General features: G+C 38.8%; 2 protein-coding genes across 3 annotated transcripts in view; both read right to left on the reverse strand.

Annotated features, from left to right (window-relative positions):
* Nucleotides 1-12,043, reverse strand: part of CMYA5 (cardiomyopathy associated 5) — an 89,541-nt gene extending 77,498 nt beyond the window's left edge. Inside the window, exon 1 of the mRNA XM_077866935.1 lies at nucleotides 11,924-12,043. The gene's annotated coding sequence lies outside the window, so the exon portion shown is untranslated. The remainder of the gene's footprint in view (nucleotides 1-11,923) is intronic.
* A 2,412-nt stretch (nucleotides 12,044-14,455) lies between these two features.
* TENT2 (terminal nucleotidyltransferase 2) overlaps nucleotides 14,456-27,081 on the reverse strand; it is a 62,758-nt gene continuing 50,132 nt past the window's right edge. For both annotated transcript variants that reach the window (XM_077866949.1, XM_077866955.1), the window contains exons 13-15: nucleotides 22,437-22,528; nucleotides 17,405-17,484; nucleotides 14,456-15,898 (exon numbers count right to left, since the gene is read on the reverse strand). In XM_077866949.1, the coding sequence (XP_077723075.1) occupies nucleotides 15,824-15,898; nucleotides 17,405-17,484; nucleotides 22,437-22,528 (247 nt within the window). In that variant the 3' untranslated portion in view covers nucleotides 14,456-15,823. The remainder of the gene's footprint in view (nucleotides 15,899-17,404; nucleotides 17,485-22,436; nucleotides 22,529-27,081) is intronic.

The following is a 27,081-nucleotide window of genomic DNA, read 5'->3' on the forward strand; positions in this document are numbered from 1 at the left end:
TAAAAGGCAATTAACTTTCTAATAATGGCAAACAGATAGTTAAGAGATTTCAGAAGAGCTCTGAAACCTCAAAGCAGAGATACCAAAATGTGCAAGACCAGGCACTTTGAGGCCTAAATTAAAGACTTGTTTGTTTTTATTATAAAATGGAAAGTCAAAGCTAGAATAAACAGTGATAGTTAAGTTCAGGTGATATTTAATGGGAAAAGGTACTTCCACTTCATATGGCTGTATTTGGTCATTGCTCTGTGTGTATTTCCAATTAAATTCTTGATGGAAATATTAACTAGTTGATTTGTTCCACTGTTTAAATAAAGTGCTATATATCCATAGAAAAAGCAAAATCTACTGCACCATGTATTGAACATCTTGAGGATCAGGTAACAAACCTGAGGAAAGCCTAGTGCAGTGCCTCCAGCTGCTCCTGTAGACGTGTGACCTCTCTTCCCATTTGGTGAATCCTCCATCCTGTGGGGCCTAGAGGAGGCAATGCTAGCTATTCTCGCCGTGATGATCTTCACAGCCATTCCAGAGTGACTTGAGAGCCACTGATGAAGGAACTAGACGGGAGAGACCGTCATTCTGAGGGTAGCAGAGGCTGCAGTTGCAATCCTGACTTGCTGGTATGGGAGTGGCAACAGTACAGATAGTGACACTAGTGCCCAGTAGCAGTGGCAGCCATTTCCTTACCCAAGAACTTTTCTAAAACTCAGTTTTATTGAGATATAATTCACAAACCATACAACTCATCTACTTAAAAGTGTACAATTCATTAGTATATTCAGAGTTGAGCAACCATCACCATAGTCAATTTTAGAACATTCTCATCATCCCCAAAATGCACCCCACGCTCCTTAAGCATCATTCTCCAATTCTCTCTTCATCTACCTTGCAGTTCTAGGCAACCACTAACCAACTTTCCATCTCTCAAATTTGCCTCTTCTGGACATTTCAAAAATGTGGAAACATATAATATACAAAATGTCGATCTTCTTTCTCTAAGTATATTCTCTTCAGGGTTCATCCGTGATACAGCATGAATCATTACTTCACTTCTTTTTATGGCCAAATAATATCCCATGTATGAATATATCATATTTTCTTTATCCATTCATTAGTTGGTGGACATTTCAGTCATTTCCACTTTTTGGCTATAATGAATACGCTGCTATGAACACTTGTGAACAAACATTTATGTGGACGGATCTGTTCACTTCTCTTGGGTATATATACCTAGGAGTGGAACTGCTGGGTCATATGGTAACTCTATGTTTAGCTGCTATAGAAACTACCAGATTGTTTTCCAAAGCAGTTGTAACCGTTTTACATTCCCACCAGCGATGTATGAGGGTTCTGATTTTTCTCCATCTTCACCAAAACTTACTATTGTCTTTTTTGGTTAGAGTCACCTTAGTAGCTGTGAAATGGTAACTTGTGGGTTTGATTTGCATTTCCCCGGTGGCTAATGATATTGAACACTTTTTTCATGTGCTCATTGGACATTTGCCTCTTTGGCAAACTGTCTATTCAGATCCTTTGCTCTTTTTAATATTGGCTTGTCTTTTTATAATTGAGTTGTACAGTTCACCAGACCAGTTTTGAGGCAAGGTTTTAATGGTTGTTACTGGCTACCTAAACCCTCTTTACCACACTTCTCATGATTCTTGGAACTACCAATATCTTGGGAATAGTCATTTTGTGTGTAAATTGATCACAGTTAGCTGCTATTACAACTCAAAACCTGACGGATGCAGATTCTGGAACCCAAGGCAGCTCCCTTCACCCAGAAAAAAATCACTTACATAAGACTTCACTGGCAAATGGGAAGCTGTTCAGAGGCAGTGTTGTTACTAAAGCCTGGGTTTCTGAATTTGTGATTCTCGACTCTTAAGCTATGCAAACTCAGTTCAATGGAACTTGTGGGATTGATAGGTGGAAACTCTGGCAGTTGGAGCAGCAGGAAAGAACTGGAGCAGAGAGAAATGGAAAGAAAAACTCGAGAGATGGTTGCCATTTCTTGCCATTCTACTCTGTGATTAAGTAGGCCTTTGATTCTTGCAAGTTATTCAGATGCTAAGGCCCTGATTTTCTGCTGTTGGCCATCCTCTCTCTACCTTGGTCCTACAGCTACAGAGGCTGTGTGACCCTGCATCTCCTGTCAACCTGGGTTGGTATCCAGGGATTTTCCTGCAAAGGGTCGAGTACATAAATGGAGTAGGAGTCCTAATTCTACCCACTGATTTAACTACACATTTTGTTACCAGGCAATCTTAGTTCAAATGTCAACACTGCCAACTTTATATATGCTTTCTCCTCACCCTTCCTTTATATCCTGGATTCTCTGAGTAAATATCCCTCCCTCCCAGAGTTATGAGTGATGTGAGGCCGAGAGCTCAGAGAAAGCTGTTTTCTGCAGTGTTCAAGGTAATATCCTTTGCTCACTCCTCTGAGCAGAACAGAGGAGGAACAGCTGAGCTCCAGTGGGCTGTAGGTATCCTCTCACTCCTAAGCACCCACTGCCCCCTTTCTCCCAGGAGAGTATCTTAGGTCCTATGTTTGAAGGGATTTTGTTCAAAAGGGAATCCAATCTAAAACAGATGCTAAAAAAAAATAAAATAAAATAAAATAAAATAAAACAGATGCTGATAGGTTTCAATTTTTAACCCTCTCAAAGGTGTTAGCATTTCTGTCCTGAGGAGAGGATTTATTAAAGCTTTTCTTGTAGATCCAAAAACTCTAAGAGGAGACAAACACCACAATGGTCTCACTCTTCTCCTCATTCTTTCTTGAAAACAAACAAACACTAGATATGAAAATTCCAAAGTGTACCATGCTAAATCCAATACAAATTCTTTTAAACAAAGGATCTGAATTTTATAGATATTATAGTAAATACCTATTGAACATTTATCATATGATCCCACAGAGCACGCAGAGAAGTTGTTTTGGTGTTGCTGTGTTTGACCTTATGAAAACTCAATCACGCAAGATTGCCTAACATCTATTTTTAAATGTAAGATCTACTCTCCTTATTACACACAAGGAAACCCAATATGCTAAGGTGCTGGTCAGGATTAGCTACTACGTAGATTCTCTGGGTCTTTTCTGCTTTGCTTTTAAAATTAGAAGCAAAGTGAAATAATTATTTTTTAAAGTACTTTCACACTCAAGAAAGAAAAATTGGCTAATAAAGACCAAATGTGTGTATACTGTTGAGGTGAGCACTGAATTCATGAGAGTTCTAGCACTGGCTGTTATTAGACTAGGGTTAGAAGCCCAGCGCACTTTCCAGCTGTCTGACATTAGATAAATTACTCAGTATTGCTAAGCCTCTCTTTTCTCTTCCATAAAACAGAGATGAAAACAATGCCTATATCACAGAGTTATTGTGAAAAATAACTCAAAATAACAAGTGACAGTGCAAGGAATAGGCTCGCTATTCTTTGAGTAAATATTGGTTTCTCTTCCTTTCTCTGGATCTCTGTTCACTCATCAGAAACAGAAGCCAGGGGAATGATGCTAAGGCCCCTTCCAGGATAAGTGCCATCAGCAGCCAGGCTTTCCTGCCAGACTTGGACCGCAGGACAGCGAAATCTGTTTCTGCAGGCAGAGAAAGGCTAATCAGATGGACCCAGAAAATGAGACAAAACTCACAGGGAAATGAGCAAGGAAGCTTCAGGGACTGACACTTGATGGGCTGGGGTCCTACCAGACCCCCCACCTCAGTCCCCCAGGCCCAATTCATTTTACCAATGAATTCACTTCAACTAATTACAGGTGAGATTATTTGTTTACTTTCTGCCCTCCCCAGAAACTAAACTCTAAAGATTAGGAATTCTGTTTTGTTCACTCACTCTGTGTGGGTCCCCAATAAATATCTGTTGAATGAGTGAGCCTCTTTTGTTATAGTAGGTACATCTCTGAAGTTGAAGGTGTCATGAGCTTCTCCTAAGGCATTGCTGCCTCGTCATCCCTTTTGCTTGGCTAAGTGACCTGCGGGAGCCTTCCACTGACACCAGCCTCCCTCATGCTAGCACATGCCCTGGGTAACAGTCTCAAGAGTCACATGCCATTAGAAGTTCCTGACATAACTTCCCTAACTGACATAACTTCTTGTGGTCAATCATCTCCCCCACCCTCAATGCCTCTCCGTTGTGTCTTAGATAAGACCCCCATGGAGCTTACCAAAACTTCACTCACTCCACTCATTTTAGTTTGAACTGACTGATCTAGCCTTAGCCCAGGAACCCCCAGAGTCCTCCACTCATGGACCCTAATAAAGGCTTGTGTCCCAGGTCTTGATGTCCTCTCTGTTCGTACTCTGCCTTGACCTCCCGGTGTGGCCCCCAGTGGCATGTCCTGTACTTCCTCTAGGACTTGTGAGTAATAAAGTGCTCTATGGTGGTTTCTCTTGTGGTCTTTTGGCAAACTATGGATCACTATCTGGCACCCTATGCTCCACTTAGCAAATGTTAATTTAACAAAGTTATAGCAAAAGGAAATTAATTTTATTTTAAAAATCAACAATTTTAAGTGCCCTAGTGAAATCAGCCATTAAGAGGAAATTTGTGGTCAATGTAAATTTGTTTAGCATGTGAATTTTTTTAAAAGGAAGCATAATCAAACTAAAAAAAAACAACAACAACATATTAATGGTTCCAAAAGAAGGTTTTGAGCATTCGGTTTGGTAGATGACCGTAGCATCAATTAATCTTCCCACATATCTTGGACTTTATTAGATTAGGATGTGGAATTTTGGAACTGAATACACACTCCAGTTGCCTTAATAGAGGACTTTTCCCTGGACAAAAAGCAAAGCCTATTCTGATCCTCCCATCTATGATCTGGCTCAAGGGTCAGTCTAGAGGAGGCTTTCCAACAAGCCACAGAAGGTGGGAATGATGACCGCAGACATCCTAATTGAACAATCCTTCAGTACTTATCACTGTCCCCTCCGAACTACTGTGTTTCCAGAGTCACTGGACATTATCAATTCCTGGTAAATGAATAGCACCCCAAATCTCCCTAATCTAACAGGCTCAACATCCCAACTAAATTTGCTTCTCACAGGAGTCTGGATGATTTGACATTCACTTGCTTATTCATTTATTCAGTTATTCATGCCATTCACTTATTCATTGGACAAATATTCTCAGTCCTGGCAATCTTGAGTGCTTCTAGAGGAGAAAAAGACAGCTTAGACAGACCGGCAATTAGCAGCACAAGAGCTGGAACAAGGAGCTAACTACATACTGTGCCTGAAATATCTTTCTGCCCAGCTGCTGTATTACCTCCATGAAACCTTTCTAGATCTAAGTTTAAGAAGAATTTATGTCTTGGGCACCTGGGTGGCTCAGTCAGCTAAGTGTGTGCTTTGGCTCAGGTCATGATTCTGGGGTCCTGGGACTGAGCACCACACCAGGCTCCCTGCTCAGCGGGGAGTCTGCTTCTCCCTCTGCCTCCCCACCACTCATGCTTGCTCTCTCTCAAATGAGTAAGTAAAATCTTTTTTAAAAAGAAGAATTTATATCTTTTCTCTACTCCTTTGTTAAAATCCTTAGTGTAGTGCTTATGACATTATGTTGAAGCTAACTGCTTCCCTGTGCCAGACTGAGCTCCTTGGGAGAAGCAACTGTGTCACCCAGTCACCTTTATGCTCCTGGAGCCTAGCACATGGCCAGGCATAAACAACTTCGGGAGCAGTTCTATGGATTCCAGTGAAGCTAATGGATGACTAGGTATTTTAAGGTTTGCATTGTCTAATAATACAGTATCCACTAGCCACATGTGGCTTTTGAGTATTTGAAATGTATCTGCAACGGAGGAATCGAGACACACTGAACAGTAAAATACACATCAAATTTCAAAGACTTAGCATAAAAACATTTTAAAAATCCCATTAATATTTTTATGTTGATTACATATTGAAATGATAATACTTTGGGTTAAAGAAAATAAAATATTAAAATTAATTTCACCTGTATCTTTTTACTTCTTTTAATGTGGCTATTAGGAAATTTTAAATTACATATGTGGCTCACATTATTACATTTCTATTGGATAATGCTGGACTAAGCCAAAAATTACTCTTTCAGGTACAAACCACATCCACTCTCTTATACCTGGTTCTCTAAGTTTTCTTGGTAGAAGAGGAGTTTGGTTATATTGTCTGAATTGAGTCTTCATTAAACCTAGGTTCAGAATATACAGGAAATACAAGACACATTTCTTTTTGCGAAATTCTGTAGTCAATATATCCCACACATTAATAGGTACGTTGTTTAAAAAAAAAAAAATCCAACTCTTGCTGTATTACCTATATGAGTCAAACTCTATCCAAGGGCATGTAATACCCATGCAGCCAACATTTAAATAGCTCTTCAGTTTCTGGCTCTCCCTCAGTCTCTGGCATCCTGAGCAGTCACCCCTCCCATCTCAGCTCTTTCCAGTGACCTCAAAAGAGGGTTGGCTCAAATAACACACTTGTCAAAACACCTGGGTAAGCACAGCAGTGAGAGACAGCATATAAATAGATATATGGAAACAGAGTGCTCTGTACAAATAACAAAAACCCCTTACCAACTCTCTTCACCTTCCAGAAGTTTTGTTTCTTACAATGATTAGTTAAATGCACATGTCGCTAACAATTTTAATCCTATCAGCTTGGACAGACCTACTTTATACAGGCACTGACGAACTGCAATTTAAGATGATTTTTAAGTCGTGGGTACTGCTGTGGCAAAAACCCTCTGTGCTTAAACAGAGAAATTAAAATTGAACAACAGAAAATGTTCCAAAGCAAAAATACTGAAAAATGTCCAAGTGATCTGTCAGAAAGACTTAAAAAAGTCAGGCTTCACTGGTCTCCAGTCAGAAAAATGCAAAAATAATGAGCGCCTATTTACATATTTCCCTCCGCATAGACCATACCTTTGGAACATTTAGCACCGTGTTTGGCACCAGTCTGTGTTCAATAAATATGATTAATGAATGTATAGGCCCTTACTATTTAGTGAAATACTGCAATCACCATGTTTTTCTTGTTTTAAACCTTGAGTGATATGTGGACCAAATACCACTTCCTGTTTTACTCAGAATAAAATGTGAAGTCTTTACAATGGCCTATAAAGCCCTACCCAATCTGCAACCCACCTACCTTCTAGATTCATCTCCCAACGCTCTCCCCCTTATCTACTCTGTACCAGCAAGCTGATCTTGTGTCCTCAAACAAGCCACACATATTCCTGCCTCCCTTCTCCTAGAACATTCACTCCTTCATTCTCTGCTCATACGTCACCTTATCAGAAAGACCTTCTTCACCAACTTCTCCAAAACAGCATAACCCTGATCCTGCTGTATTTGTCCTCATATCGCTTATTGTCATCTGGCATAGTATATATTTATTTGTTTGTTTGTCTCCCCAAACTGGGAAGTCACTCCCAGGAAGGTAGAAACTTTGTCCTTTTGTTCACTGCTATATCCTATGTGCCTAGAAAGTGTCTGGCACACAGTAGTCCAATACATATCTGTTGAATGAATAAACTAATGAACATTAGATTGGAGCTCAGGCACCTGGGTCTAGTCCCAATTCCACCACTAAAAATTTGTGTGACTTTGAACAAATGTCCCCTGACATTCAGTTTCTGAATCTGCAAGAAAACTAGCTGGGAAAAGAGGTTTCTAAAGTTTCCCCCAGCTGTGAAATCCTGTGGATTTTATAGAGCTGCTTTCTACATCTAACTTTTGTATGAAGTTTTAGCAACACAAAAATCCTTTTCTGATATCCACTAATTATTCGCTCTCTAGGCACTTCATTACAATTGAATACCCTGCTCCAGAGACTCCTGATGAAATCTTCCCTAGTCCTTCCAGGCAGGATGGATCCCAGGACTTTATTCCTACTTTGAGGTACTTCACACAGACCTTTTTTTACTTTAATCTCTTATAACAGTTCATGACATAATTATATTTTTCTGTTTCTCCAATGAGAATGTGAACACCTTGGGACAGGAATCGATTCTTAGTAATTTTTGTATCCCTGGCACCTTGCATGGTCCATGGCAATTAGTAGGCATTCCATGAATATATAGGGAATGAATGAATATAGGAATGCGCAAGTGAAATAGGATCATTACTCATATTAAAAACTGAGACAATCATTCTTATCTCATTGATGAAGATAGGCAAAAGGTAAAGCTTGGCTGCCAATGATGGTTCATTCGAAGGGAGGTAAGAAACAAAAACCTATTGGGAATTTACTAAAGGGAAGTACTCTTACACATACTCACATAAGTTTATTTAATCCTGTGACACCTTATAAATTAGGAATTATTACTACCATCTAACAGATGGCAAAATTGAGGCTCAGAGGGGAATTTGACTATGATAGAATGGCTAATAGGATTCAAACTCAGGCTTCTACATGCCATGTATCATACTCGTATCATTAAATGATATTATTGGAAAGATAGTTCTCTGATTCAGCATAAGCACTGGCATGTGTAATGGAAAGCTTTTCTGTACTAAAAAAGCATTTTTATAATTAAAGGGAATTTTTTCCATGATTCAGAAAGGTGGCTATAGATAATTCCATATACCATCCCTGAAAGTGTAAAGAAAAGGTTTACAAGCAGATTACAGTTGTGTCTTTTGAATTTTTAAGTTTATTTTTTTTTATATAAAGATTTTATTTTATTCATGAAAGACACAGAGAGAGAGGCAGAGACATAGGGAGAGGGAGAAGCAGGCTCCATGCAGGGAGCCCAATGAGGAACTTGATCCCAGGACCCCGGGATCATGACCTGAGCCAAAGGCAGACATTCAACCACTGAGCCACTCATGTGCCCCAGTTTATTTTTTCTGACAATAAAATGCACTATCCACTATAGAAAAAACAAAAAATACATATAAATATTTTTTTAAATTTTAGTCAACCATTACCCCATCACTTAGAGACAACCACTATTAACCTTTTTTAACTGTAAGGTTAATAAAGGTTACCATACCTTTATTATATTCTTTATTATGTTAACCTTTATTAACCTTTTATGAAACTTTATTAACCTTTTAAGCCTTTTTCCAATATATATTTATTTTACAGTGAGATTATTCTAAAGTACACAATGAACATTTTTTCATATTAATATACATAATTCCCATATTGTTAGAAATCTTAATTAGCATTTTAATAATGGCTTAGTAATATCATGTAAAGGAGATGCAATAATCAATCATCCTGTTACTATTAGGCCATATCCACTTATTTACTATTATGGCCTCTTAGTTTAAAAAAAAAAAATCAGTTTTGGAATGCCTTGGTGGCTCAGCAGTTGAATATCTGCCTTCAGCTCAGGGCATGAACCCAGGTCTAGGGATCAAGTCCCACATCGGGCTCCCTATGAGGAGCCTGCTTCTCCCTCTATGTCTCTGCCTCTCTCTGTGTATCTCTCATGAATTTTTTTTTTTTAAGTTCTAAAAAAAATTTTTTTAATCTGTTTGTAATTTAACTTCTGAGAATGGTTCCAACCTCCAAGAAAATGCAAACAACTTTTCCATCAAAAATAGGGTAAAACTCCCACTATGATGCAAAGAGATGACGTTTAATAATTTTTTCAAGGTAGAAGCTACTTGGAAGTTGCACCGCTTTCACCTACAGTTAGGATGTCTCCTGCAAAGTTAGGGAGGTGCTCAAAGTCCAGCAGTGGCTTGGAGGAAGCAGACCCAGGCTCACCTCCAGGTTCTTACAATGACTTGCCTTATACCCTCAGTAAATTAAATAAAGCCTGTTTCCCCATCTATAACATAACCGTCATCACATAGTGTTCCTTGGAAGGTTTAAAATGAGAAACCATACATAAACACTCAGCACTAAGACTAGAAGAGAGTGGGATCCCTGGGTGGCACAGCGGTTGGTGCCTGCCTTTGGCCCAGGGCACGATCCTGGAGACCCGGGATCGAATCCCATGTTGGGCTCCCGGTGCATGGAGCCTGCTTCTCCCTCTGCCTGTGTATCTGCCTCTCTCTCTCTCTCTCTCTCTCTCTCTGTGTGACTATCATAAATAAATTAAAATAAAAAAAAAAAAGACTAGCAGAGAGTGAGTGGGCTCTCTTACAATTGTAAAACTTTGGTGGAAGAGCCAAGAGGAAGGGGCAAAGAATGATGAGACAGCATTCTTACCTCCCATCTTTTAGAGAAGATTCCAAGTTCTCATCTCTAGCCTCAGAAGAGAAAAGGAACTTTAGGCCATATTTGTAAACTTACAACAAAATGGTTTGATCTCTGACAACACCTTGGGGTAGCAAAAAAGTGGAGGACTCCCAGTTCCCTTAGGATGTCCTGCCCACTGACATGGCTCTACTTCTAGCTATGGTTCCCACCTCCTTTCCCCTGGCCCTCACCATGGTCCAATCCCTAGACATCTTTCTCTTTGCTACTGTCTCTCTGATCTGAGTCCTCCCAAAACCAACTTTCCAATCTGTTGTCAGTAATCCTTCCATAACTCCAGTCTGTTTTCCTAAATCTTTCTCACAAGCTTACTATTTATTACCCATATCATCAAGTCCAAATTTAAAAAGTGTGATGGTCTGTCCTACCCCATTCTCTCGTTTCCCTCACTCTACTAATTCTGACTCTTGCCCTGATGTCTACTTACCATCTGTACTCAGGGCAGGCTGAAATTTACTGCAGACAAATCCTATCTTTACCTGAAGATCTTGACCTTGTCAAGAGGCAATGCAACCCTGATGTGGTGCTTTGAATCACTGTCAGCTGCTCACATTTTAGAGTAAATGAGTTTTCAAAATCTCTAGGTGGTAAATTTTGGTCGGGCAAAGATACAAGGATCCTAAACACCACGAAGGGGAAAAGGTTTTATAACCTTTATAGGCTGGGATTGGCAGATTCCGGTTCTCAGCATTGCCCAGGAATCACAGGTCACTACTCTCTGTTCCATTTCCCGGAGGTAGCTTCTCTCTTGCTTTTCCTTTCTGCATCTCCAGCCTGCTCCTTAAAGCTGAGGTCATGCCCACTTGTCAAGGCTGTCACAGATCTACGGTCTCCTCCAAGCTTCCAGCGAGGCCTGGCCTCCCTGCCCCTCTCATTTATTTAGCACACCGACTCATACTCCCCGAATTGCTCTCTGACTTCTTCCATAAAGTCCTTGAGGGCAGGTACTGTGCCTACTACTCCCCACTTGGCAGTTACTAGGTAAATATGTGAGCAACGTTCCAGACTTCTAAACTGAGCGACCGCTCACCTTCATCAGTGCCACCCTAGGGGCTACTTCACCTTCAGCCCCGCTGGCTTTGGCTGGAGGCAGCTGTAGCTTCGAGCAGGGGGGGGTGGGGGGGGGGGGGCACTCTGAAATAGTGCACGGCCGCCGCCCACAAGGCCCGTCTGCTGGTATTAATAGGTTTAGGAAAGGACATCACTGACAAAACAAAACAAAAAACCACCCCATATGCAAGGAGAATGTGTGAGAGTGGAAGCCGACCCAGGGAGGAGGGGACTCCTACTCGCTGTAGGGCCTGCAGGCGGGCAGGCAGGGACATGGAAGGGGGAGAGCCCTGTTTTTATACAGTATTACCTGATGTAATCACATTCCTTGAAGTGCTGGCATCTGGGGCCACGGGGGGGAAAGGGAGGGTCTCTAAGGACAGGGGTTATGGAAACTGCTGCTCTTCCCCAGTCAGTGGAGCTGCAGCCGCGAACCGCAGCCCTCCTACAGCTACCGGCCCCGGGGCCGAGCGAGGTCCGCCGTCGGGGGCCCCGAGTGGGCCCCGAGTTGCCCCGGCCGCTGCGCGGAGGGGGGGCCGCGGGGCGCGCGGGGCGGGGGGCGGGGGGCGGGCGGGGGGCGCGCGGGGCTCCCCAGGCCCAGGGGCTGGGGCCGGGGCTGGGGCCGGGGCCCCGGCGAGGCGCGCGCACCTGGCGTCCGGCTCCTCCTCCTCCTCCGACTCCTCCTCCGACTCGTCGCCCTCCGACCCCTCGAGGCTCGCGGGCCCGCGGGGGGCCTCCTCGTCGCGGTCCGCGCCGTCCGCGCCGTCCGCGCCGTCCGCGCCGCCGCCGCTCGCCATCGTGCTCCGCCGGGCCGGGGCCGGGGCCGCGGCCGCCCGCGCCTGCTGTTGCCCTCCGCCTGCGTCTGGGCCGCCGGGCGCGCGGGCAGCTCGGGTTCCCGCCGGGGGCGGGCGCGCCCGGGCCTTAAATGGACGGCGTCCAGGGGCGGCCGCCCGGCTCCCCTCGCCCGGCCTGCCCGGGGCCGAACGCGGCCGGCAGCCCTCCCCCCTCCCCCCTCCCCCCTCCCCCCGGGCCCCGGCGGACCCCCGCCCCGCCGCGGTGCACGCGCTCCGCCAGCGCTGCTGCTTTCCTCACCCTCCCAGCCCTGCGGGGCCCGCCGAAGCGCGAGGCCGACCTTCTAGATCGGAAACGGGCCCGGCAAAGCCTGCGACGCTGGCTGGCTCAAGGTCCCTGCTTAGCATAGCGACCCAACGGGACCCAAAACCAGATCTGCCATTTTCAAGGGCCCAGTTTTCAACCATTGCTCGTTCCCTACTGGCTTTTATGTTTGCAAATCAATTAACAGTGTATTCTCTTAATCAGTGGCCTGCTGACTGTTCAGCCAGGACATTTTTATCTCCCCTAAAAACCTTCAAAAGAAAGAATTTCCCTCACGTTGGCCAAAGTCTAAGTTCTGTCTGAAATTCAGACCTTTGGTTGGATCATAGTATTGCCCCTGCTTAAAAACCCCTCAATGGCTTCTCTACGCTCAAGGATGAACACTGGAGAACAGCCTACATTTGTCTGGTTTCTTCTCTCGAAGTCAGAATTCCCAACATTCATCAAGTCACACCACTGTGCCTTAATTTACACAGTTCCTTCTGCCTGAAAGGTTTTTCCGACGTTTATCGACCTGATAACTCTCCATTCAAGATCACCACCTTTCTCTGAAATGCCTAGGTTAAGTTAATTACCCCTCTTTCAAGTTCCATTATCCTATATTCAAATTATGTTTCTTTTTCCCTCAGTACACTTTGTAAATTTGTTACTCATCTTTTTCCCCACCATCCCCATCTCTTACAAGCCCAGAAGCAAGCAAAGTACTTAGCGCATTAAGTATAGTCTTTTCATGAGGATGATTTTTTGTCTAGAATAGCCAACATTTATTTTTAATTACAGCAAATTCTATTCATGGAGTTGTTAAATATGATGAACATAGGTAGTATTCACCAGTTACAGTAGCTTGGATGTGTTGAGTCTGTAAGCAAAGAACTGCAGATAGTTCAGATATAGTACAGAAGTAATCAGCTGGTGTGTATGAGAAGGAGAGAGAGGCCCAGTTTTCCACATTAAACCAGGTTCACCAAGTTATTATCTTAACATGAGCTAGTCTTATCCAACTAGTAATCCCAAATGACTGCTCACCTAGGACAAAAATTCAATCACAGTTTTGGGAATCTGTTAAACACTAATCAAAACTACAGGCAGCCACTGTATATTCCTTCCATTTAACTCAACATTTCTTGGGAACACTAATTTAAAGTCAACAAGATTTATTTGCAAAGATCCTAGTTCAGACAAATCCAAAATTTAGAACTGCAGTACAGATTACACATCTTTAACTTTCTAACGCTCCTTTCTTAACAATGCATGCAAATATATAGAAATGGCCAGATTAATAATAGAAAATAATTTATTATTCACCACACAAGTAATTCAAACTGAAAATAATTTTAAAGTCTAAAAAATTCTCCATATATTAACAGCCCACTTATCTGACATACTTGGCTATCACAAGATAGGCTTCAGTGATTTAGAAATGGGTATATGTTTATTAAATTCTTAATCTATGTGTCAGAGCAAGATAGCTAAAAAGTAACCACAGTAAAATGGGGGGAAGGTGGCATGGCACTGAGCGCTGAGAAGACAGTGACAGTAGAAGAGTCCATACCACGGTCCATGAATGCTAGAGCTTTCTTAGGAAATGTCCCAATACTGCAGAAGCACTTACACATCCCTGAGGGCTACCACAGTATTACCACAGAGCAGTAGTAGGACTATGTTTTGTTGTTTTTAATGATTGGCAGAGTCCTCACTAGAATATTAATTATACTCAATACGTTCTGATAAAAAAAAAAAAAAGAGTTGCACAGTGTATATACCTTAGAAAAATTTCCAAGAACTGATGTGTGAAGTTCAATTGCTTCAAAAGTGTTAAACATCAATAATCTAAAAAAAAATTCACCTATGTGGAAAGCTTCATTCCTAATAATACCAGAGAAATAGAGTGTTGATGTGGTTAGCTGCCTTAACCAAGAATGAACTCAATTCCGAGATAGTCTGTATAATCTAAATTATCAAGCACAAAAGTTATATTCAGTTCAGCTCTAGTTGGGAACTACAGCCTCGATCTCATCTCAAAAGTAAATGCTAGCCGAGAAAAAAAACAAAACACATCAACAATTTCCATATATAAACTTTATTCCTTTTGACATCATACAAAAATTTAAACTTAGAGAAGAAAATGAAAATATGCACCTTTACAAGTCAAAGAAAGCAAAAGTCTTAGCATTTGAATTGGTCTGCAAAAAACCCAAAGACATTAGAGGTACAAACTGCTACAGCAGGTCTAAAAGAAGTTGTACACAGTCCTTCTGAAAAAGTTAAAATCGTTTTCAAGATTACTTTTCATATTTCAATGTACAGGCACTGACCAATTTACAAATATTTACATGAACCAAAACAACCTTTAATAAACACTGTAGCTTTTTTTTAGCAGCCACCACTACTTTTTCATATGGAAAAAAAATACTAAAAAAGTTAGCTTTACAAACATTAAGCTTTTTATAATCATCTTACGTCTTACCTAAAACATTTTATAGTGGCTTACTGCCTAAAAATTCCAGTTTAGATTACAATCCTATAATTGTATACAGAAAAAAATCTGATACTAATCAATAGGATATAATCTCAACTTTGATCTTTCCGTTTTGGTTGTTTCATGTCACAGGGAAAATAAAAGAAAACATGAAATAAAGTAAAAGTGCACAATGCACTAAACTATCATAAAGCACAGGGAACTTATAATCTCAAAATGTCTACAATGAACTAATTCTTTAAAACAATTTACTAACTGCTGAACAATACAGAGTTAGTGCTCATATTACTACAGTGCAAAATGTACTGTTTTCAACAAAAAATTTAAAGCTACCTCAAAAGTACATCAAAAGCATGTGAAGTACTAATGAAAAGCTAATATAGACACACTCAAAGCCTCAGTCTATCCTGGTGAGTCAAGTGAAGACTTAAGGCAATTGTCCAGTATTTCATGCCTCTGCAGCAAGATTTCAGTGAAATAACAGATTTCATTTTGCTTCAAGTAACTGAATAACTGGCTTGAATCTTCACTTTACTAGAACAGACAGGCAATGAACTATTTACTGTACGTTCTACATTATGTATAGATCAGTCCCTTCCCCAAATTCCACACATCTCTTCAGTATTAGTATGTAGTATAATTGAAGTTATATCAAAAACCTTTTATTTGTTCAGATAATTCCCCCAAAAATATTTTATCTGATCTCCTGAAAATTCATGCCATAATATTACTAATCAATGTAAACATTTTCAAAAATACATCTTTAAATCAAAGGGTTTTATTAGGAAATGTCATAATAAAATATGTAATCTTTATATAAGTATGTTCTCTTAAAAATAAAACATGAAAACAAGAACAATTAAAAAGAAACCATGATGGAGGTAAACAAAAGCATTATGATGTTACTATTGTTCTTTATTTCTCAGAAGAATTTATTAAGAAATAGAGGCCAGTTATCTTTTCAGGATAGCAGCTCTTAAAGGTAGTATACTGTTCAAATCTCTTTTGTTTTTCAATCTGTGCCATGACTGGGAGAGAAAGAAAAATCATTCTTAAAACATAAAATATAAGTGCACTTTTTATCTTCCAAATTTTTAATATAGTAAAAAAGTATTGTTTCTACCCTCAGAAAGAATTATTTTAAAACCCCATACCTGCATGATTCCAATTCATTGAAAAAGAAATGGACACAGAGGTGGTACAAAAAGATACAACTGACAACATTAACATTTATTCACAGATTTGAACAATTTCATCTAGGACAGCAAGGTAATTAAGACAAAACCTTTGAGTTTGAGAAGGTGTGAGAAGATTACTTCAATTACTTAGCTGAAGAGTTTGCATCTAGTAAGCTTTTTCAATCAAAAATAGTATAGTATAATGAAGGAGAGAGTAAAATTTCTAATGAACCAGTTTATATGTACTTCCGAAAAAGAAGAGTAAATATAACTTGTAAAAAAAAAAGGGGGGGGGGAGGGACTGAAATTCTTATTCACCGGCTAAAAATCTGGCTCACTACTTGGTAACTGCACATCTTTGTAGTTTATTCTCATGTCAGTTAACTGACAGAAAGTATTGGTTTTATAGCTAATCAATCCTAATTGAAAGCTCATGTATCAACAATGTAGCAACGCTATTTTTGAGTTCTCAATTTAACGTGATAGACAAAAACAGTCCCTCTTGGATTTGTTTTGCCCTACAGAATTCCATTAATTTTAAATTTCTATTCTGTCTGACAAACTGAGAGGGCCTAATGTGAAGGACAGCTAGTAGTATGACACACTTGCATTTTTAATTATCATCAAATAAAGTACATTCTAATGAAAAAATATTCCTCTGAAATGACCTTCATAGTTCACTGATCTTTTTCTTCAATGAAGCATTCTCTCCTAAATGTCTTATAGTTTATATTTCCATCAAAGTGTTTCTACACTGTACTGTGGAACTCCCTGAAGAAAGAGACCACACCTAACAAAATCACTGATGAATAAATTCATACTGCGGACTAAAGAACTAAATAATAAATGATTTATTATATATATTACATTCATATGTTTACATATGTATTTATATGTATGGCTGAAGTTTACATATACAAAATGTGTGTTTATACAAAGATACACACTGATTTTTTTTTTAATTTCTCAAAATATAAGCAAAGATAAAAAGGTGCTCTACAGCGGGGTATGCAGAAGAAAAATCATGGAACTCAGCTTTCTTCTAAAGCTACACGAAGTTCCTTGAAATTTTAAGGAGAGAAATGAGTCCATTAGGTTTTATTCATTTTGAGAGTTTAATTGGCTCACGAAGGAAATGCTTACTTCCATCAAAGTGAAAGCCATGTGAATGAAAAGTCAGACTTTTCGGAAGGAAAAGTGTATCTATCAAGTAATAAATTCCCTATTGTGCTGTATTCATGTCTTCATAACATAGGAACTAGGGCAATTCTGTCCCTATTATAAATACATGTTTTCATTTTCAAAGCATATACTATTTCACTAATGCTTCTAGAGTTAATCGAATGCATTGTTTACCTTTAAAAACTGATCCTTGATCATGTCAAATTTCTGCTTCTCATGCACAGCTCTGGCTGTATTTGTTCCATCAAAAGGTTCTGTAACATTAAATGTACATATAAACAAGAAATTACTAAAATTAGAACTTCAATTTTTATATTAGGTTGAACTATATGAAACTGCCAATATTTATGAGTTTTTAACCTATAAAATAGCAACTGCATATTGTGAAGCCTAATCTCTTATTTGATATATACATATAAAATATTTTATATAGCTGTGAACTCTTTAATAAGGTTGAATTCAAGTGAGAGGATAACTGAAAACAAAGTCATCAGCATACGTACATTAAATCTAAATCACAACAGTAAGATTTCTGAAAAATGACAGAGGGTCAAGGACCCAACCTTACCATAGGGAAATTTTTTAAAAAGTTAAAGAACAAAGAATTATTAAAAAAAAACCTCACTATAAAGAAAAAAGGTGATCAATATCAAATATCACACAAAGGTCATTTTAAATTTAATTTAAACTTAAAAGACTACTGATTTATCCAGCAGGAGAAAGGTTTAACCTTTGAAAGTACAGGTTTAATACTCGTGAGTTAAGATGTGAGTAGATGGTTTAGAAAAAGATACAGAGAGTACAGTTACTGGTAGGAGAAATTTGGTAGTGAAAGGAGAAAGAGAAACAGGATAGCAAGTACAGAACACGGGGATTAAAAAAAGGAAAAGTGTTCATGTGTGTGAGTCTCCAACACTACTTTCCACATATTCACCCCCACCCCACTAACCCTTCACCCACAAACCAAGAGAGGAGTCCATATATGGATATAAGGAAATTGTCTATATGGGAGGACAAGGAAAGTGAAGATGCTATTGAGAAAAACAAGATAACAAAAGGCATTAAAAATGAGATGAGATAGCTGAAATAATGCCAAGCCTACGTAAAAATTACTAGACTTCAAGAATTTTGGCACCGGGGGTGCCTGGGTAGCTCAGTTAAGCATCGTACTCAATCTCAGCTCAGGTCTTGATCTCAGGGTCATGAGTCATGAGTACAAGCCCCGAGTTGGGCTCCACATTGGGCATGGAGCCTACTTAAAAAAAAAAAAAAAAATTGTCACTATAAAAGAGAAAAAAAAAAGGTACTTACAAGAGCCAGTAGAATCTAAGCAGGCATTTTATTTATTTTATAAGATTTCATTTATTCATGAGAGTTTACCGTCATAGTACTGGCGAACCTTGGTTTGCTGAGCTTCACTTCATTGCACTTCAGAGATATTGTGGGTTTATCTTTAACAAATTGAAGGTCTATGGCTAGTCTGTGTTGAGCAAGTCTACTGGTGCCATTTTTCCATCACCACTTGTTCACTTTGTTGTCTCCATCACATTTTGGTAATTCTCATAATATATGAGTTATAGTGACTTGTGATCAGTGCTCTTTGATGTTCTTGTTACAATTGTTCATGGGCACCACAACCACACCCACACAGGATGGCAAACTTAAGAAATGTGTGTGTTCTGACCACTCCACCCAGTGGCTGTTGCCTCATCTCTCTCCATCCCCTCGGACCTCTCTTTTCCCTGAGATACATCAATATTGAAATTAGGCCAATTAATAATCCCACAATGGCCTTGAAGTATCCAAGTGAAGTGAAAGGAAGAGTTGCACATCTTTTACTTTCCATCAGAAGCTAGAAATGACTCAGCTTGGTGAAGGAGGCATGGTGAAGGGCAAGAGAGTCCAAAAGCTAGGCCTCTTGGACCAGTTGGCCAAGTTGTGAATGTAAAGGAAAAGTTCTTTCTAGAAATGAAAAGAGCATGGAGTTCACTCCAGTGAAGACATGAATACGAAAGTGAAACAGTCTTATTGCTTCTATGGAGAAAGTTCCAGTGATCTGGACAGAAGACCAAGTAACCACCACATTCCCTTAAGCCAAAACCTAATTTAGAACAAGGCCCTAACTCTCTTTAATTCTATGAAGGCTGAGAGAAGTGAAGGAGCTGCAGAAGAGAAGTCTGAAGCTATTAGAGGTTGGTTCATGAGGCTTAAGGAGAGTAGCCATCTCCATAACACAAAGTGAAGTAGCAAGTGCTGACGTAGAAACTCCAGAAATTTATTAAGATCTAGCTAGGATAACATTAAACAACAGATTCTCCATGTAAATGAAACAGCCTTATACTAGAAGAAGATGCCACCTAGGATTTTGAGAACTCTCTAGTTGCCCTGGCTTCAAAGTTTCAAAAGGCAAGATGACTCTCATATTAGGGGCTAATGACTTTAAGCTGAGGCCAATGTTCATTTACCATTCTAAAAATCCTAGGGCCCTTAAGAATTATGCTATATTTACTATGCTGTGCTCTACAAATGGAACAACAAAGCCTGGATGTCAGCCCATCTGTTTACAACATATTTTAAGTCCACTTTTAAGACCTACTATTCAGAAAAAAATTCCTTTCAAGATAGGACTGCTCATTGACAATGTACTTGGTCAACTCAAGAGCTCTGATGGAGATGTACAACAAGATTGTCATTTTCATGCCTGCTAACACAATATCCATTCTGTAGCCCGTGGATCAAGGAGTAATTTAGACCTTCAAGTCTCATTGCTTAAGAAATATATTTTGTAAGGCTGTAACTGCCACAATAGTGATTCCTCTACGGATCTGGGCATAAGCCATTGAAAACCTTCCAGAAATGATTCACCATTCTAGATGCCATGAAGGACATTTGTGATTCATAGGAAGAAGTCAAAATATCAGTAATAACAGAAGTTAGGAAGAAGCTGAGTCCAACCCTAATGGATGACTTTGAGGGGTTCAAGACTTTAGTAAAAAAGTAACTGCAGATGCGGTGAAAATAGCAAGAGAACTAGAATTAGAAGTGGAGCTTGAAGATGTGGCTAAATTGCTATTATTTCATGATAAAACTTAAGCGGATAGCTCTTGTTTCTTATAAATGAGAAAAAAAAGTAGTTTCTTGAGATATAATCTACTGGTAACAATATTGAAAAGACACCAAAGGATTAAGAATATTACATAAACTTAGTTGATAAAGCAGGGGCATGGTTTGAGAGGATTGACACCAATTTTGAAAAAGTTCTACTATGTATAAAAATGCTCTCACATGCTACTGACATTATTTGTGAAAGGAAGAGTCTGATATAGCAAATTTCACTGCTGTCTCATTTTAAGAACTTGCCATAGCTACCTCAACCTTCAGCAACCATCATCCCAATCAGACAGCAGCCATCAACATTGAGGCAAGACTCTCCGTCACCCAAAAGATTATGACTTATTGAAAATTCAGATAATGGGTAGCATTTTTAAATAAGAGTCTTATTAAATTAAGGTAACATGATTCTTTTAGACATAATGCGCTGAGTGAAGTAAGTCAGTCGGAGAAGGACATTGTATGTTCTCATTCATGTGGGGAATATAAATAATAGTGAAAGGGAATATAAGGGAAGGGAGAAGAAATGTGTGGGAAATATCAGAAAGGGAGACAGAACGTAAAGACTGCTAACTCTGGGAAACGAACTAGGGGTGGTAGAAGGGGAGGAGGGCGGGGGGTGGGAGTGATTGGGTGACGGGCACTGGGGGTTATTCTGTATGTTGGTAAATTGAACACCAATAAAAAAAAAAAGACATAATGCTACTGTACACTTAATAGACTACATTATAGGGTAAACATAATTTTTATATGCACTGGGAAACCAAGAAACTCACTTGACTTGTTTTATTGTGATATTTGCTTTATTGTGATGGTCTGGAACTGAACCCACAATATATCCAAGGTATGCCTGTGTTCTTTTAGTAGATGAATGCCATATGCCAAGCTATTGGATCACATCACACACAACACTTTACAAGTGGTTAATATTCAAAAGAACACAAGTAACTAAAATAATACACACCCACTGTGCAATTTAACAAACCAACCACCAAAGCAGGAAATTTAATTTCATATTCACAAAGTTTTAAGATGTTGCATATAATCCAAGATTAAAATATTCTAAACTTGATGTTTTCCTACAAACACGGAACTTCACACTTTATTCTTTTTTACCTCAAGGTTTACAAAAGTCTTCAACTTAGCATCTGTGAGAATAATTTTGCTTCTTGAAGGCAATTTACCACCAACTCCAAGAAATATTTAACTACATATAAATTAATTTTAGAGAACAGATTATCTTCAGAGACTTTAATTTTTAAAGTAAAATACATTTCTATTCATAAAAATCTAGCTTGCATTAAGTATCAATATTTTAATTTTAAAAGAACCCATTTTATCTCAAATGTAAGAATCATCACATGAAGATAGTATTTTCTTCCACCTTCAAGTCATGAAATTAAGCTTCAATTACAAGCAGGATGGATGCATAAAGATTTCTCAAATATTATGAACTAGAAGATTAAATGCGTAAATTCATATTTGTTATTTTTTTATAACTGAAGAATTAAATTACTTTTCCAAATTAAAATACTCAGCCATAAAAAAAGAACGAAATCTTGCCATTTGCAACAATGTGGATGGAACCAGGGAGTATTATGCTAAGTAGAATTAGAGAAAGACAAATACTATATGATTTTATTCATATGTAGAATTTAAGAAAACAAACGAACACAGAGGGGAGAAAAAAGAGAGAGGCCAACTATGAAACAGACTCCGAACTATAGAGAACAAATTGATTGTTACCAGCTAGGGGTGGCGGGATGGGTGAAACAGTGATGGGGATTAAGGAGGGTGCTTGTGATGAGCAGCAGGTGTTGTATGGAAACACTGAATCATTAACTTCTACACCTGAAACTGATATTACACTATATCTTAAGTGGAATTTAAATAAAAAGTTGGAAGAAAAAAAGGAAAATTTTTATCACTAAATGACTTGCAACAAAAATGAATGTATGAATGAATGAATGAATGAATGGACTTGCAAGCCAGAATGTACATTTATTACTTTTAACTGAAATACAAACTGGATTTAAGTAATTCTCAGTACCACAGTGATAACTGGATGGCAAATAAGTAGTTGTGGGAAATATACCTTCTACACAGATGTATTTATTTCTCCACTCAATACCATCAGGCCTGGGAATGGCTTTGGCTTCACGAACTGAAATCATTTGACTGTTCCAGCTACAAAAAGAAAACCATAATTGTGTTAACTCTTTTCTTAATTTTTCCTAGCCCCACTCTAATTTTCTCACAAAATACTGAAACTTGCCTTGACTTTCAGTCCCACAATCCCCATTTCCCCTTCTCCTTTTTTCTCCAAAGCACTTCTTCTAATCATTTGCTTACTTAGTATGTTATTGTTTATTGTGTGTCTTCCTCAAGCAGAATGGAAGCTCCAGGATACTGGTGATTTATGTATTTTTTTCACTGTTCAAATAGTTGCTTAGGACAAAGTGGGCATTCAATACATATTTACTGAATAAATGAAGTAATATGAAAAATAAAGTGTAAGGCAAAAAATGTAAAAATTTTGTTCATTGTTAGCACCTCAGTAAGGATTTCTTATTTGTTAAGAGAAATGTAAATTGTGTTGCTTTCTGATATCATTAAATAATTTTTGTTTACTGTATATCCATTTGTGTGATTTGGGAGAAAATTTTATAATTATCCAAGAGAAGCCAGTAGATACTGTTTTAGGAAAAATTAATACTCTACAAAAAAATGCTGTTATTGCTGTATGTCAAATGTAGCTATTAACAGTACATTTGTATTCAAGTAAAATAATTTTCTATCAGCATGTCTAAAGGTAAATTGTCCAGTCTTTAGTATGTACTAACCTTATATGCTGTTTTTTAAAAATTTCTTTACAATTATAATAATTCTGCACAAGTACAATTTTCTTTTTCTCAAGGAACATTCTAAAACATATGACTATTCAGGTTGTATGCAAGAGATAAATGAGTTTGGAAAATAGTTGATATCTTTTTTTTCCAAGCCATATTTAGCTTTGTCCACCATTTCAGTTACAATAGAAAGACCAAGGTTTGGGACCTTCCAATTCTAGCACTATTCTATCCTTCTTCTATTTATCAGATAAAAACAATTCCTAAGAATATAAATGAGGGTCCAATATGGCATTTGTTGCTGGAAAACTGATTAATCTCTATGTTAAAAATGCCAAAAAAAATTGCATCTTGTGAAATTTGATAACTGAAAGTATGATTTTCTATTTTTTTTTCTTATGAGTACAATTTAGAAATACTTTGCAAAGACAGCTTTAAGTTCTTTAAGAATACATAACAGAATTTATGCTTTTAAAAAACTAAGTGGGTTATCAAAGAGAAACAGTATTAACTACAGTAACATGTTTTAGATATTTCATGTATAGCAGCTCCATTAGTATAAACTCCAAACAGAAAAGAAGTACAGTGTTCTGTTGGTCCAAATGTTTCCAAAATTTTTTACAAATAACAATGTAGGGGCACCTGGCTAGCTTAGTGGATATGTAGAATATGCAACTCCTGACCTCAGAATCATGAGTTTAGGCCTCACCCTGGGGTAGAGATTACTTAAATTAATTAATAAATAAATAATAACAATAAAATAGCAATGTAAAGGGGAGAATTATATAACCACAAGCCTGAACCAAACATGATTACTGTAGAATTATACTTTATACCATATAAGATCTATTTCACTAATAAAATGAACTTTTTTCCTGAGACTACAGTTTCTCATTGAACTTACAGAACAGTTGAATCTGTAATAAAATTAAAATTAGAAACATTATGTTAAAAAAAAGGACAGACTGAGGGGCTCCTGGGTGGTTCAGTCTGTTAAGCATCTACCTTTGACTTGGGTCATGATCCCAGGATCCTGGGATCAAGCCCCACATCGAGCTCACTCCAGGCTCAGGCAGAGAGCCTGCTTCTCCCTTTCCCCACTAACTCATGCTCTCTCTCTCAAACAAATAAATCTTTTTTTTAAAAAAAAAGATTTTACTTATTTATTCATGAGAAATGGAGAGAGAGAGAGAGAGAGAGAGAGGCAGAGACACAGGCAGAGGGAGAAGCAGACTCCATGCAAGGAGCCCAACATGGGACTCGATCCGGATCTCCAGGATCAAGCCCTGGGCTGAAGGCGGTGCTAAACCGTTGAGCCACCCAGGCTGCCCATAAATCTTTAAAAAAAAGGGGGGGGGGGAGGGGATAGACTGATTTTTTTTTTTTTTTACTTTCAGACAAGTTAAGAATATTGGAATACTTTATCCTGCTGTTAAATTACAATCTGTACTTTCTTAAATCAAAGGAACTCTCCTCACTACCATACTTGTATGAAATCCAACCCTGAATTTACATCACATGCCAATACCTGGTTCTGAATTGTGTCAGAGAAACATATGTAATATACCAATATTCACTTTAACCAACCCAAATAATGCAGTTATTTAAGTGGCTGTATCATCTGAAGTACTTCATAAAGAAAAAAATATTTTAAATCACTATTATTTAGACTGATTCAATCTATTACATTTTCAAAGCACTTTTAAATACTTAACTATTAAATATTTGAAATCATAAAACCTGATATATAACTTATGTACTGTTTTTACTCTTAGAGGTGAATTTATTTTTTTTTTCTTAGATTTATTTATTTATTTGTTTATGAAAGAGAGAGAGAGGCAGAGACACAGGCAGAGGAAGAAGCAGGCTCCATGTTTTGGAGCCCGATGTGGGACTTGATCCTGGTACTCCAGGATCACACCCTGGGCAGAAGGAAGGCACTAAACCACTGAGCCACCCAGGGATCCCCCTTAGAGGTGAATTTAAATGTAGAATTCAAATGGCAATTTAGAAACATTTTCCCTAAATCTTTCTTTAAAACAGACTCTAAGCCTTTTATCATACCTATTTTTCCTTTTTTTCTTTTAAAGATTTTATTTATTTATTCATGAGAAACACAGAGAGAGAAGTAGAGACACAGATGGAGGGAGAAGCAGGTTCCCTCTGGGGAGCCTGATGCGGGACTCCATCCCAGGACCCTGGGATCACGCCTTGAGCCAAAGGCAAACGCTCAACCACTGAGCCACCCAGGCTTCCCCATACCTATTTTTCTACCATAAATCGGTTGCCATGTAAAAATCTATCATTGTCACTCAGTAATTGAAATGTAAAATAAGATACAGTCTAGGGACGCCTGGGTGGCTCAGTGGTTGATTGAGCCTTTGGCTCAGGTTGTGATCCCAGGGTCCTGAGATCGAGTTCTGCAGCCGGCTCCCTGTCTGTTTCTCCCTCTGCCTGTGTCTCTCCCTCTCTCTCTCTGTATCTCTCATGAATAAATAAATCAAATCTTTAAAAATAAAAAAAGACACAGTCTATAGAAAAGGAATGTATCAGAAAAGTACAGAATAGCGGATACAGGGTTTAATTTAATCTAAAATAGATTTGATAATATATGATAATCTCTCGAATATAAAACTGAGTTTACCAACTCTACATTGGTAAGATGCTTGCTTCTTTTTTTCAGTAACGATAATGAACTACTGATCTATTAACTCTCTTCTAGCCATTCTTTCCGTGACAAAGTATTTTTTTCGAAATACTTCGCTTACATTGGAACATTACAAACAAAAATTCACGTCCAACAAATAAAGACAAAATTACAGGTCTGAATGGTGTGGCTATACTGATAGATACTAAGCAAGACTAGTAAAATTAAGTGAACAAATATATATAATTTTATTTTATTATTAAGGGCTGGGAAGCAAAAAGAAAATTTTGTCAGGGATTTCAAACCTTGTAAGCAAACAGAAAATTCTGCTTTAATTCCAGAGTTTTGTTTTGCTTTTTCTTCTGCCTGACCCGTTCTTCTCCCTAACCCCTTAAATACTGGCATTCATCAGGACCCTGCCTCTTCCGATCCTCTTCTAATGCTACAGCAACCCTCCAAAACTCTAACAATCTGCAGTTTCTTTCCCAATTCTTTTCTCCAGCTCTGACCTTGTTACTAAGCTCTAGGACAATTGTTGCAACTAACAATTAGAAACTGCCACCTAGGGCAGCCCCGGTGGCCCAGCGGTTTGGCGCCACCTTGAGCCCAGGGCCTGATCCTGGAGACCTGGGATTGAGTCCCATGTCAGGCTCCCTGCATGAGCCTTCTTCTCCCTCTGCCTGTGTCTCTGCCTCTCTCCCTCTCTGTCTCTCATGAATAAATAAATAAATAAATCTAAAAAAGAAACTGCCACCTGGATGTCCTACATGCATCCCTGTGCCCACATTTTCAAGACTGAATTTAATATATTCTGTCCATGGCCAGTTATTAATATCATTTGCTTACATATCTCCCTCTCAACTCTCTTACCCTTCTTGGTGCACTGAACTTAGTTGGTTGAAATACATTCATAATTAAGTTTTTGTCTATTTCAATCCTTTCTCCTCCAGCTCAACATGGCATGGAGAAAAAATAAGCAACCATGCTGACCTTTAAATTCACAATAGAGTATATAAACTCTACATCTTACTAGTGTCTATGCACTACCCTATCTGTATTTAATTCTTCCCTGTCTGCTTCGGGGCCCACACCAATGATGCTTTTTATCCCTATTTTTTAACAGAAACTAGCTGGGCCCTGGACCCCCTGTGGGGTCCAGGGCCTCCATCCATGTGGACCAAAGTTCCAATGGTCAGCTTTCAGTTCTCATCTCGTACTTGATCTATCAAAAAATGTGACATAGA

The sequence above is a fragment of the Canis aureus genome, chromosome 2, assembly GCF_053574225.1.
Source record: "Canis aureus isolate CA01 chromosome 2, VMU_Caureus_v.1.0, whole genome shotgun sequence".
Classification (NCBI taxonomy): domain Eukaryota; kingdom Metazoa; phylum Chordata; class Mammalia; order Carnivora; family Canidae; genus Canis; species Canis aureus.